This window comes from Lagenorhynchus albirostris, chromosome 16, assembly GCF_949774975.1.
Source record: "Lagenorhynchus albirostris chromosome 16, mLagAlb1.1, whole genome shotgun sequence".
In the NCBI taxonomy this organism is placed as follows: Eukaryota; Metazoa; Chordata; class Mammalia; order Artiodactyla; family Delphinidae; genus Lagenorhynchus; species Lagenorhynchus albirostris.
This window is the reverse complement of record NC_083110.1, coordinates 8309778-8323616: the sequence shown is the minus strand read 5'-3', so window position 1 is coordinate 8323616 and position 13839 is coordinate 8309778. Positions and strand designations below refer to the sequence as shown.

The 13839-nt window shown below is 35.3% G+C and overlaps 1 protein-coding gene across 1 annotated transcript in view; it reads right to left on the bottom strand.

Moving 5' to 3' along the window:
* RYR2 (ryanodine receptor 2) overlaps positions 1-13839 on the bottom strand; it is a 542915-nt gene that overhangs the window by 381735 nt on the left and 147341 nt on the right. Inside the window, exons 11-12 of the mRNA XM_060126891.1 lie at positions 6167-6241; positions 1182-1338 (exon numbers count right to left, since the gene is read on the bottom strand). Of these exons, the coding sequence (XP_059982874.1) occupies positions 1182-1338; positions 6167-6241 (232 nt within the window). The remainder of the gene's footprint in view (positions 1-1181; positions 1339-6166; positions 6242-13839) is intronic.

Below are 13839 nucleotides of genomic sequence, written 5' to 3'. Positions count from 1 at the left end.
TTGTTCACAGTGTGATCAACTGTGCTTTCCAACTACAGACACAAGGAGCAACTAACCGCCCACCTGAGGTCCACCCAGGTACCCTCTCCAGAGCTCCGCTATAGGTCCCTACAACAAATTATAGATGCCAATCCTGTCTCAGATTATCCACTGGAGTTGACCAGCTTCGTCTGTTTTCACCATAAAGGATGGGGACCTACACTGGCTGTCTTTCCAGGAGATCTCGGGAGAATACATCAAATCAGAAGCATCTTCTACCATTCTGTGTCCTCCAAAGCAAGAAAACTGAGAGCGTGGCACTAGGGATGTAAACTGAGGCTGCTGTCTTTTTAGAGTTACTTCTGGTCTTGCTCAAACTTACCTTTATCTGTAACAGGGGTGTAAAGTTTTGCATCTCTGAGACAAAAAATGCTAACCAGTAAGTTAATACCATTCCTATCATGATGCCCAAGTTTCACATTCTTCATTTAATTAAGGACAGAAATACACAATTATCACAAAAATGCATATAATCGATGCTTGGAATGTGTCAAATGAACAAGTGATTTTCAACTGTCCCTGAGATACTTCACTATTCAGGACATCTACTGTTTTCCTGAGGCATGGTTAGCAATCCATTGCACTGCGGGGTTGGTGAGTTACGAATCTTTCATGAGGTACTGCGTGGGCCTAGCTGTGCTACGGCACCAGCATTCCAACTTGACTTTGATGTGCATTTTTGTTTTTTCTATTCTACTCATCATCTAGTTCAGAGGGATTCTCATGAAAGATATTAAGTATTCTCTTAGAGGTTCTGTTCTTACAAATGATTCAAGAACGTAAGAAGAAAGGTCTGCATATAAGAGCATCTGTGTGAACGTTCTGGTGTGCCCATCACATTGCTATACAACAACAGCACAAGGTCTGTGCTTACTGCACTGTCAACACCTAAGAAAACTAAAAGGGGCTGGATGGATGTGCTACACGTAAATAACCAAAGAACTATAAGCCAGGTGCAACACCTGGGAAGGTGTTAGTGGTTTAGGAAATAGGCTTTACTGAAGAGGAAGGCATCAAAGAGAAAATGGGAATTTGGAAATACATGTAAAACATACATCATTTCGTTTTGCATTTCTAACATCAAAGGAAATGCAGTAGGGATATACTTAAAGGAAATCGAAAATTATACATTTCTGTCTTACCTTGGAAGATCGGAAGGTAAATGCTGTTGATTTGACATCAGCTTTTTCTTTGTCCATGAGTAGAAGGCTTTTGTCTTCCATGAGGCTCAAGTATTTTCCTGTTGTGACATGGCGTAGTCGGAAAGGCTGGCCCCACCTTATGTGGCTTCCACTCCACCTAGCAAAAACAGTTAAGACTTGATCCAATAGCAAACACAATGACAGGAGAAACAGCAATTAAAATGTATGTGTCAGACAATGAACAAAGGTGCTCTGCGTACACTGTCTTCTTTAATGATCCCCCAAACCTTATGATGTTGGTGTTATTAATTTCGTATCACAAATAACAAAATGGTTATTCAGAATGATTAGGTAATATTCCATGTCATAGAGCTAACAGTAAGTAGAAGCAAAGTTTAACTCAAGATCTTCCGACATTAAATGTAATACCATCCACACCAAACACTACCCCATGCAAAGATGACCAAGAACTTGTGTTCCAGGTTAACCTCTAATCGCTAGTCACAGATACAGATACTATGAGTTTAAATGATACCATAGCATTTACTAGTTATTTTTGGATTTGCACAGACTTGAAAACTAGTGATATCAGAGTCAATGCCTAATTATGATAAACTGGAACTCATATATATAAACTGAAGTATGTATTTATCTGAAAAAAGAAACCTCTTCCTATGCTTTAAATTTTAATAATGTGGAACAATTATGTCATTAGAAACCAATGAACAAGAAAGACAAACCAAGAATATAAATTCTAATAGAGTCAAGAGGAAAAACGGGAAAGCAAAATTGAATGCAACACAGAGAAAATATAAACTAAGATTGCAGAAAAAAGATAAAAAGCAAAGTTGTGATCATTAAAGTCTGCTTTTAAAAATAATGACTTTCAGATAGGGTAGAAAAGAAAAATTAAGATACAGACCATCCTTGCTTTGCACAGTACTGTGTTAACGGAAAGCCGTCATTATCAGAGCCTTGCCCTTACTACAGTACAGAGTGGAAACAAGGTTCTGATAATGGTGACTTTCAGTTATCATGCTAGTGTGCAAAATGAGGACAGCCTCTTATCAATGATGTAAAATCAAATTTAAAAAATACAAATAAAAAGGATTTACCATGCATACAAAATCAAAAGAAAATAGTGATGGTAAAGCTGATAGTAGAGAAATTAGAATTCAAGGCAAAAAAGTATAAAGGGGACACTGTCGGGTCTTTTATAATGAGAAAGATATACTCTAAAAAGAATGTACTATGTTATGAAGCTTCACATGTCAATGGCAAACAGAAAATGAAACAAAAGAAACACAAGGATAATTTTTTAAAAGACAATTATAGTGGAAGCTTTACCACTATGTAAGGAATCAAATAAATAAAAAGTAAAGGTATGGAGGATTTCAATATGACTTTATTAATTAATAAACCAGTTTTAATAAAGAAGCATTCTCAACTTTTATATTCTACAAATTAAGACACTTTAAAAAGAATTCACCAATCTTAGTGAACTATAAGTCAATTTTATGCTGTTTTCCCAACCTGGATTTTTGACCTGAACTATTAGCCTGAAAAATTAACAGTAGAATGATATTGTAATAAGTTCATTTTTACATGGATTTGTTTATAAAGACAATTACTTTGGAAAAGCCCTCCTACTAAATTAATAATCATGTACCAATAAACCCTGATAATAACACGGTATTGTCTTAAAAATGAAATTAAAGTTCATTTACCGACAACAGCATGTTAAAGCATTTCTAGCCTGGTAACAGTGTCTACTTTTTACCAGAATTTCTATACGGTATTCTGGATACCATGTTCAAATCTATTTAATACGGCTCACACACATACGCACTCCTCTCAAGCCACTGTTAGAAATGGAATGAATCTGGCCAATCGTCAGCCAAACTTTGTGAAGTCTAAACACATTTTCGTTAGCTCACAGGTCCAAAAGAAAAGAGGAAAAGCCCAGGAGAATCAACAGCAAGAAAATAATCTTTCAGTAAAAACTGAAAATAGTTATAGTAAAGAAGTTATATAAAGCAGCTTCCTATGTTATTAGAAAACCGTTCCATATGTATTATCTATATTTACTTGTAATTATCTCAAAGAAATGAGGAGCATTTGGTCACCTGTCATGATATGTTAATTTTTTTAAAATTCGTAACACATAAGAAAGTGGAATTTTACTTAAAATACAAAATGCATATTTATAATTGCAGTGATCATGCCCATTACAGAAACGAACATATATCCTACTTACAGTGTTCTGACAACTTTGTACTGGGGTACAATACAGGAATGTGTTTTCTATTACATTTGACTCCCAAAATTAAAACTTACCTTGTTAAATTGTTCATAATACTGAAAAACTTTTGACAACACTAATGTTATATAAGTAAGCAATATAAAATATATAATTACTGGACTACATAAATTATAACAAATACATAGTTTGGGGCCTCATTGGAGGGAAAAAAACATATGGTATCCCAAAGATTATAATACAAACATTGACCTTTGGAAATAAAGTTCTGTCATAAACATAAGCAGGAACTTTGACTATTACTTCCTAAGTAAAAAGAAAAATTATGTGGCCATTGCATATAATAACACATGCAAATTAAATGCAATCTAATTTGTAAATTTACAGTGAGGCCAAAGTAGGTCAAAGATGCAACAAAATCTAAAAAAAATTTTTTTTTAAATAATTACATCTCTTACATATGAACCTCCTGCTTTCCTACTGTAGATACACATCAAGGGTCATAGAGTAGAATCAAAACACCTCTCTTTAATTTTTTAAATGGCTGAAAAAGTCCCTGATCCCCTTGCTGTCATCTGGATTCTGAGAGGCACAGCTACAAACACACGGTGATAAAGTACCCCCTTTCATCTCCATTATTTGAAGAAGGCCCAGGCCCTTTCTATATATCAGTCAACCAAATTCAAAGTTAAAACAAACTCCAAACTTCCCCCTTTCAAACTTCAAACATTAGTCAACAGCAGGGGAACAGAATTAAGACCACGGGATAGAAACACGTGCTGAATAATGGGATTTATGTAATTGCAGTTCATCAACAACATTGTTGACAATAAAAAGGAACTCTTGTTGGGCTTTCAGGAGCTCTCATCCTTTTTTTTTTTTTTTTTTTTAAACCTATAAATTGAGACAGATTTAGGTCCTGGTTTCCTCAAAAAAAAAAACAAAAAATCATTTCTTTAAGCATACAATTGTGAAGGGTAGGTAGATCTATAAATGTGAAAACACATCTGGAGTCTGTTTTTTAAAGGCAACAAAACTTCTCTAAATTTCACTTTTTTGGACTATTTCATTTCTCTAATTAAGCTGTCATTTTTATAATACACAAGGCAAATTATACAAATACATGTATATATTTGAAATTCTTTTCCCTAAATTCTCTGAATAACTTAAGAAGCACACAAAAGCTACGACTTTTCTTCCCTTTCCTTTATGTCATCTCTTCTTTGTCCATCACATTAAGAGGTGCACTTCCCATAAAATTTTACTTTTAAGTTCAATGTTTATCAAAAATGTTAATATTTCAGTGCATTTGATCAACTATGACTTTATACAGAAGAAATTTAATATCATCAATTAATTAAGAATTAATGGGGTTAATATAGAAGCACTTTTTTAAAGTCACAGACTTATAACCACAGAAAATATAAAAGATAAATTTAATTTACATGCATTTTTTTTTGTTGAATAGGAGTATGACACAGTGAGCAGAAAAGTCTTTCAATCATAAAAAAATTCCAATTGGGGTACTATTCTGTCATGGGAGAGTAAAGGAAATATGATTTCAATGAGAAAGATGAGTAACATATAATTTTTTCACTGTTAAAGAGACCATGTTCAAGTATTTTTAAATAAGCAAAGATGGGTATTAAATCACAGCAGAACTTAGAGACAATGGGATACTTTTATAAGAGTGGTGTAACCATTTTATCTTAAAATGTCACTACTTATGTCACTGTAAGTTATATTCTATGCATCTATTTAAACTGATAATGAAAAAATTTCTGTGTCAAGCCTAACAATGATCAAAGAAATACAAAGTTTTTCGAAATCATTGTATGGGATATGTAAGCAAAACAAACAAAAGACAAAAAACTGAAGACCACTGAACCATTTTAATCATCATTAGATAAGCATTAATCTCAAAATATCAGGTTGACAAAGACAGCTATTCCATAATAAGATAGTTCCCTACAGCCATCCATGAAGGCTGTTACCCTAAATCAATAATTTTTTAAAGTGTCATATAACAGGGAACATACATCGAAAACTTACTGATTTTTAGGTAAAGGACTAAAACATCCAACCTTTTATTTTTAATTTAACTGATATTTAAATTCTATTTAAAATAGTTCAAAATGACACCTTTACCATCAGTATTGCATTTACATAAAGGAACTAAAAGTCAATCTCTGGACAGCTTTTTGAAGTCACCAGAAAAAAAAAGGTCATTGTTTCTATAATGAATACACAGTGACTTGTTTGCAATCCACATTTCTCACTCAGCTATCAAGCTATTTGTAAGTAAAGATAGTGACTGCCAGTTATGGCTGTCACATCTCACTCAGGTTCAAGTTTCCACTGTTTTACATGTGACTTTACAAGGTTAAACCCAGACCTGAAATGTGCGACAGGGTTGCAAACAACTTGTCCTGTCTCCAAACCTTACATCACTCTGCTCTGGGAGCTCTTCCTGCCAGGAGATGCACAGACTGGGACAAGACAATATTATAAAAACAAATGAGGCTAAACGCAAAAGCAGATGGTATAAAATTGGTGCTTACTACCTGGTGAATGTAGGCTAGTGAAAGATAAATAAAGGCGGAAGGTAAAAGAGGAGAGACTCTCCACTTTCTCAGGGTTTCATTTGCTTGCTGGCTGTTAGCACAAGAGCACTCGAGGTACTTTGTACCCGGAGCGTCAGGCTGTATTTAGAAGTTCTACTTACGCAACTCTTAGCGTCTCTAGTCTCCACAGGGAACGTGCGTGAACAGATACAGCACCACCTTCGTAATGAACAGTTCTGTTAAGAGAAATAAAAAGTCCAATTTTAACGTTGCATTCTTGGACTCAATTTTTCAAGCCAATTCAAAGAGAAAAGTAAATGGAAAGGCTTTGGAGAAACAGTAAAAGCTACTTTTTGGTAGGAGACAATATAACTGGAAACAAAAATAACAACAGTGACCTGAATAAACATTTGATTTAAACACATTCCTCCGTCTTTTACTCCTTCTCATCCCATTCATCCCCTCTCCCTCACCTTGGCCATTTTTCTCTCTTTATCCCAGTGAATACTCTCACCATTAAACTTAAGTCCATAAACGTACTCCACTACGAGTTTGAGTTTAGGTGTAGTTTAATATATTTCAACACATGCATATAATTATTTGCAATTCTAAATTCTTTCTAGACATTTAAAACATTTTAAAGAAATGTGAAAACACATTAATTTTAATGTTTCCATGACAATCTGTTAAATGATAAGAGATAGGAAAATGTAAACATCAATAAAATGTAAACATCAACAAAAAAGTCACACACACACACACAAAGTTCTTTGGATGTACATCACACATACCAAAATTCCAAAGCTCTCGTAATAACAACTTGTTAATATGTCAGACGTGATGCAAAGTAATGTGTATACATTATCCAAATTGGTCTCTACACCATCCCCTTGAGATTGGTTTAAGGAAAACAAAACTTGTTTCCTGTTTCTTTCCCAAGTGCTCACCATCTCCCTCTCCACTGGGTCTCTTAATCATCCAAACACACATAACCCTGTCCAGTCACAAACATAATAACGTGTGACCATATTTTCCTCCCCTGCTTCCCTTGCTTTTCTGCCTCATTACCACCTCCTCTTAATCCTCAGTGCACTCAATCTTGTCTGCAGACCCACTTCTCCACTGAGACAGATTTAGCTGAGGCCATCAAATGACCTTCATGTTACCAAATCCAGTGGACTTATTTACTTTAAACACTTTGGAAAATCCTACTGCTTTGACAGTTTTCCTAACACCATTCTCGCCTGCATTCCTCTTACCTACTCAGATATTCCTTCTCATTCTATTTTTATTGTGGAACTTTTCAAAGACACACAAAAGTAGAGAGAATATTATAATAAACCCCAATACACCCAGCACATAGTTTCAACAGTGATCAATATAGGGCCAACCTTGTTTTACCTATAACCACAAGTTACCCTTCGACATACAACCTCCACATAAAATAATACAAAAGTATTTTTCTATACTTGATATACATATATATGAAATTTGTTTTTACTGGGCTTCCCCGGTGGCGCAGTGGTTGAGGGTCCGCCTGCCGATGCAGGGGACGTGGGTTCATGCCCCGGTCCGGGAGGATCCCACATGCCGCGGAGCGGCTGAGCCCGTGAGCCATGGCCGCTGAGCCTGCGCGTCCGGAGCCTGTGCTCCGCAACGGGAGAGGCCACAACAGTGAGAGGCCCGCGTACCGCAAAAAAAAAAAAAAAAAAAATTTGTTTTTATGAAATACCCATTCACTGTTCAAATTTTCCCAATTGTCTCAAAAATGTCTTTTTCAGATTGAACTAATGTCATTTGCAGCAACAAGGATGGACCAGGAGATTATCATACTATGTGAAGTAAGTCAGACAGAGAAAGACAAAAATCCTTATATTGCTTATATGCAGAATCTAAAAAAAAGATGCAAATGAACTTATTTACGCAACACAAACAGACTCAGAGACTTGGAGAAGGAACTTATGGTTACCAGGAGGGAAGGGTTGGGGGTAGGGATAGTTAGGGAGTATGGGATTGACATATACACACTACTATATTTAAAATAGATAACCAGAGTCTTCCCTGGTGGCGCAGTGGTTGAGAGTCTACCTGCCGATGCAGGGGACACGAGTTCGTGCCCCGGTCCGGGAAGATCCCACATGCCGCGGAGCAGCTGGGCCCGTGAGCCATGGCCGCTGAGCCTGCGCGTCCGGAGCCTGTGCTCCGCAACGGGAGGGGCCACGACAGTGAGAGGCCCACGTACCGCAAAAAATAAATAAATAAAATAAAATAAAATAAAATAGATAACCAACAAGGACCTACTGTATAGCACAGGGAACTCTGCTCAATACTTTGTAATAACCTAAATGGGAAAAGAATTTGAAAAAGAATAGATACATGTATATGTATAACTGAATCACTTTGCTGTACACCTGAAACTAACACAACATTGTTAATCAACTATACTCCAATATAAAATAAAAATTTTTTAATTATAGCAAAAGTCATAGAAAACAGAATGATCAGGCATCCTACCGAGAAGCATGAGGTAATCATTCTCAGGTTAACTTGCTTTCAAATTTTATTCTTTTTTAATAATGAATCTACTTTTATCCATCATGTCACAGGATGGGAAAAATCTGAATAAATTGTTCTTCAAGGAAAAAAATGTCTTTTTCTTTCTGTTGCTTTTTCAAATCAAGATCCAAATGAGATGAATAAATTCGTTTGGTGTCTTTATTTTATTCTAGAACAGTTCTCCCTTCCTCTTCTTTTTTCCTTCTTGCCATTTGTTTACAAAAAAACTGTATCATTTGTCCTGGAGTATTTTCTACATTCTGAATTTTGCTGATAACATCCTCACAGTGTTTTTTAACATCTGCCTCTACGTGATAGATCTAGAAATCTAGAAACTTACTCAGGTTCAAGTTTGTGATTCTTTGGCAAGGACATTTCAGAAATTGGTGTTTGCCTTCCTATTACATCACATCAGGAGGTAACAATGACTACTTGTTTATCTTTTTACATTAAACTTGATTCAGGATCACCCTGATCCATCCATTATAACCTAAGAATTTTAGGTACATCAATGACCAGGATCCTCAGTAGGGGCTTTTAATGGTGGTTGTGAATATAATCATGTAGATAGCTTTTAAAATCCTGAAACCTTGCCCTCACCACTGGCCAATTAAGCCAAATTTGGAGTCAGGTGTTTTAAAAGCTCCCCAGCTGGTCGTAAGGGGGAGCCAAAGTTAGGAAACTATGGCCTACCCGTCTCTAAACAGTAGCACTACTGACACTTTGGTCCAGGTAGTTCTTTGCTGTGGGGGGCTGTCCTGTGCACTGTAGGATATTTTCCACATTCCTGGCCTCTACCCACTACATACCAACAGCAGCCATCTAGGCTGTGATCCAAGTTGTGGAGATATATATATATATATAAATCTTAATATATAGAATATATGTTATATAAAAATACATTCATATATATGTGTGAATATGTGTGTGTGTGTGTGTGTGTGTGTGTGTATATATATATATATATATAATTTTATAGAAAGAATTTACTATAAGGAGTCTGCTCATGCAATCATGGAGGCTGACAAGTCCCAGGATCTGCTGGAGACCCAGGAGAGCTGATGATACAAGTTCCGGTCCAAGCCCAAATACCTGAAAACAGGAGAGCCAATGGTATAGTCCCATTCCAAAGACTGACAGCTTCAAGATCCAAGAAGAACTGATGTTTCGGTTTCAGTTCAAAGGTAAGAAATAATTGATGTCTCAGCTCAAAGGCAGTTAGGCAGAAAGAGGTCCCTCTGATTCACGAAGAGTCAGCCTTTCTGTTCTATTCAGGCCTTTAACCGATTATATGAGGCCCACCCACAGGAGGGAGAGCAATCTGCTTTACTCAGTCTATAGATTTAAATGGTAAACTCATCTAAAAACACCCTCACAGAAACACCCAGAATAATTTGATTAAATAGTCTGATCAAATATCTGGATACTGTGTGGCCCAGTCAAGTTGACACATAAAATTAAACACCATAATAACTGAGAGAAAGTCCAACTTATCTATTTATAGTTCTAAATCTGGAATTAGTATCTACATTGTGAGTGATTCCTTTTTTTTCTCCCCACGATAACTACAGATAAATTCAGAGTGTTTCCGAACACTTGGATCATCCCAAAAACGTTAGTTTGATCAGTGAAGCATGAGCAAAAGAATTGTCTTATACATGAATTACAAAAATAACAATTAGGTCATTTTCAATTTACTTTTGTTTCTTCAACATAAGGAAGCCTTAAATTTAGTATACTATTTTAACACTGGACAGCTCATAGTCAATTATTACTGCAGTACCACAGACACCACCTTTTTTTCCCTTCAAGTGAACTATTTCTTTTAACATTTACCATATGACCTTAAAGCAATGGGGATAAGGGGTGTTGTCACTAGTGTTCTACTTTTTGAACACATACTGGTTTCTTTCTTGTCCAGAGAGAGGCTAGAGTGTGTAACAAACGCTGAACAACAAAAGAGGGAACAAAAATAATACAAGGAAATGTAATCAGTCACATCCAATTTTGATGATGAATCAATTACACAAGTTAAAAATAAAGAAGAGTAGTTTACTGGCTTCTAAAGATTGACATGCTTATGTAGAATTCAGTAGGGACAAAAAAGTCATATCACTGTATTTTAGTTACTGCAATGAAGAGCAGTAAAATAATATCAGAATTCTTCATTTTTCCAAACTTGATGTTCAATAAATGAATGACTGACCAGAGAACTAAATTCTCTTTTGAAAAATGTTTTTTTAAATCCTAACGAGATAGACTTTAAAAGTCATAATTGGTATCCATAGGAACGAACTATCACTACTTTTTACCTCAAAAGAAATGTGCTGCTTTAATCCATGTAGCAAAAATGATTACTTTTCTCCTTTTGTACACATAAGTTTATTAATTTAAAGTATCACTGAACATTCATAAAATCCATCACATGCACAGGCTAAAGAATAAAAACCATGTTATCATATCAATAAATGCAAAAAGCATTTGACAGAATCCCACATCCATTCACAGTGAAAACTCTTAGAAAACTAGGAATAGGAGGGAACGTCCTCAACTTCATGAAGATCATCTACAATCAACATCATTCTTAATAGTGAGAAACTAAATAATTTCCCCCAAGATACAGAAAAAGGCAAGAATTTCCCCTCTCACCAATCCTTTTCAACATTGTACTAGAAGCATTAGCTAATGCAATAAAACAAGGAAAAAAAGGTATGTGAATTGAGGAGAGAAAAAAAAAAAACAACTGTTTTCTTTTGCAGATGACATGACGGTCTATGTAGAAAATCCCAAAGAATCAACAACAAAAATAAAACTCCTGAAACTAAGAAGCAATTATAGGAAGGTTACAGGATAGAAGATTAATGGAAAGATTAATGGACAAGCTCAACTTTCTTATATACCACTGATGAACAACAAAACTTTGAAATTAAAACACAATACTATTTATATTACCACCAAAAGGAAAAGAAAGGTATATTTCTTACAAAATATGTACAAGATCTACATGAGAAAAACTACAAAAGTCTGATGAAAGAAATCAAAGAGTAAATAATTAGAGAAACATTCCACATGTACAAACAGGAAGACTCAATACGGTCAAGATATCAGTTCTTCTCAACCTGATCCATAGATTCAACTCAACCCCAATCGATAACCCTAGGAAACTAATCAGTTATCTTCAAAGCAATTCTAAAGTTTATACAGAAAGGCCAAAGACCCAGAATACCCAATACAATATTAAAGGAGAACAAAGTTGGAAGAACGACACTACCAAACTTCAAGACTTACTAGAAAGCTACAGTAATCAAGATGGTGTGGTCCTGGTGAAAGAGCAGACAAATACATAAACGGAACAAAATAGAGATCCCTAAAATAGGCTCATACGAATATAGTCAACTGACCTTTGACAAAGGCACAAAGGTGCTCCACTCCTTCCAATGAAAAAAGGATGGTCTTAAATAGGTAGAGTACAGGAGATTTTTAAGGCACTGAAACTATTCTGTGTGCATTACAAGGGTGGATATATGTCATTAGACATTTCTCAAAATCCAGAAAATATACAAAACTAAAAGTGAATCCTAATGTAAATAACGGACTTTAATTAATACTAATGTGTCCATATTGACTCATCAGTTGTAAAGGAAGTACCACACTAAAGCAACATTTTAATAATAGGAAAACTGCAGAGGAAGGTCTGGAAGCGATATGTGGGACGTATCTGTACTTCCTGCTCAATTTCTTTGTAAATCTGAAACTCCTCCAAAAAATAATGCTTATTAAAGGCACAGTAATCAAAATAGCATGTTATTAGCACAAAAACAGATATATAGATCAACGGAAGAGAATAGGGAGCCCAGAAATAAACCAATGAATCTATGGTCAATTAATCTATGACAAAGGAGGCAGGAATATACAATGGAGAAAAGACAATCTCTTCCACAAGTGGTACTGGGAAAGCTGGACAGCTACATGTAAATCAAAGAAATTAGAACACTCCCTCACACCATATACAAAAATAAGCTCCAAATGGTTTAAAGATCTAAATATATGACATGACACCAAAAAACTCCTAGAAGAGAACATAGGAACAACATTCTCTGACATAAATCGTACCAATGTCTTCTTACAGCAGTTTCCCAAGGCAAAAGAAATAAAAATAAACAAATGGGACCTAATCAAACTTAAAAGCTTTTGCACAGCAAAGGAAACCATCAACAAAACAAAAAGACAACATACGGAATGGGAGAAAATACTTGTAAACGACGTGACCAACAAGGGGTTAATATCCAAAATACGCAAAGGGCTCATACAACTCAATATGGAAAAAACAAACCCAATCAAAAAATGGGCAGAAGACCTGAAGAGACATTTTTCCAAAGAAGAGTTATAGATGGTCAAAAGGCACATAAAAATATGTTCAACATCAGTAATTATTAGAAAAATGCAAATCAAAACCACAATGAGATATCAACTCACACGTGTCAGAATGGGTATCATCAAAAAGTCTACAAATAATAAATGCTGGAGAGGGTGTGGAGAAAAGGGAAGCCTTGTACACTGTTGGTGGGAATCTAAATTGACGCAGCCACCATGGAAAACAGTATAAAGGTTCCTTAAAAAACTAAAAATAAAGCTAACATGTGATGCAGCAATCCAACTCCTGCGTATATATCCTGAGAAAATAAAAACTCTAATTCGAAAAGATACATGCACCTCAATGTTCACAGCAACACTATTTACAAGAGCCAAAACATGGAAACAACCAAGTGCCCATCAACAGACGACTGGCTTAAGAAGGTGTGGTATATGTATACAATGGAATACCACTCAGCCATAAAAAGAATGAAGTATTGCCATTTGCAGCAACATGGATGGGCCAAAGAATATTATGCTTAGTGAAATAGGTCAGACAGAGAAAGACAAATACTACATGTTATCACTTTCATAGGGAATCTAAAATATAATGCAAATGAATCTATATACAAAACAGAAACAGACTCACAGACACAGAAAACAAACTTATGGTTACCAAAAGGGAAAGGTGGGGAGGGACAAATTAGGGATATGGCATTTAACAGATACAAACTATTATACATAAAATAGATAAGCAACAAGGATTTACTGTATAGTACAAGGAATTATATTCAATATCTTGTAATAACCTATAATGGAACATAATAAAAAAATAACTGAACCACTACGTTGTACACCTGAAACTAACACAATATTATAAATCAACTATGCTTCAATTTCAAAAGTCTTAATTTTTAAAAATCAC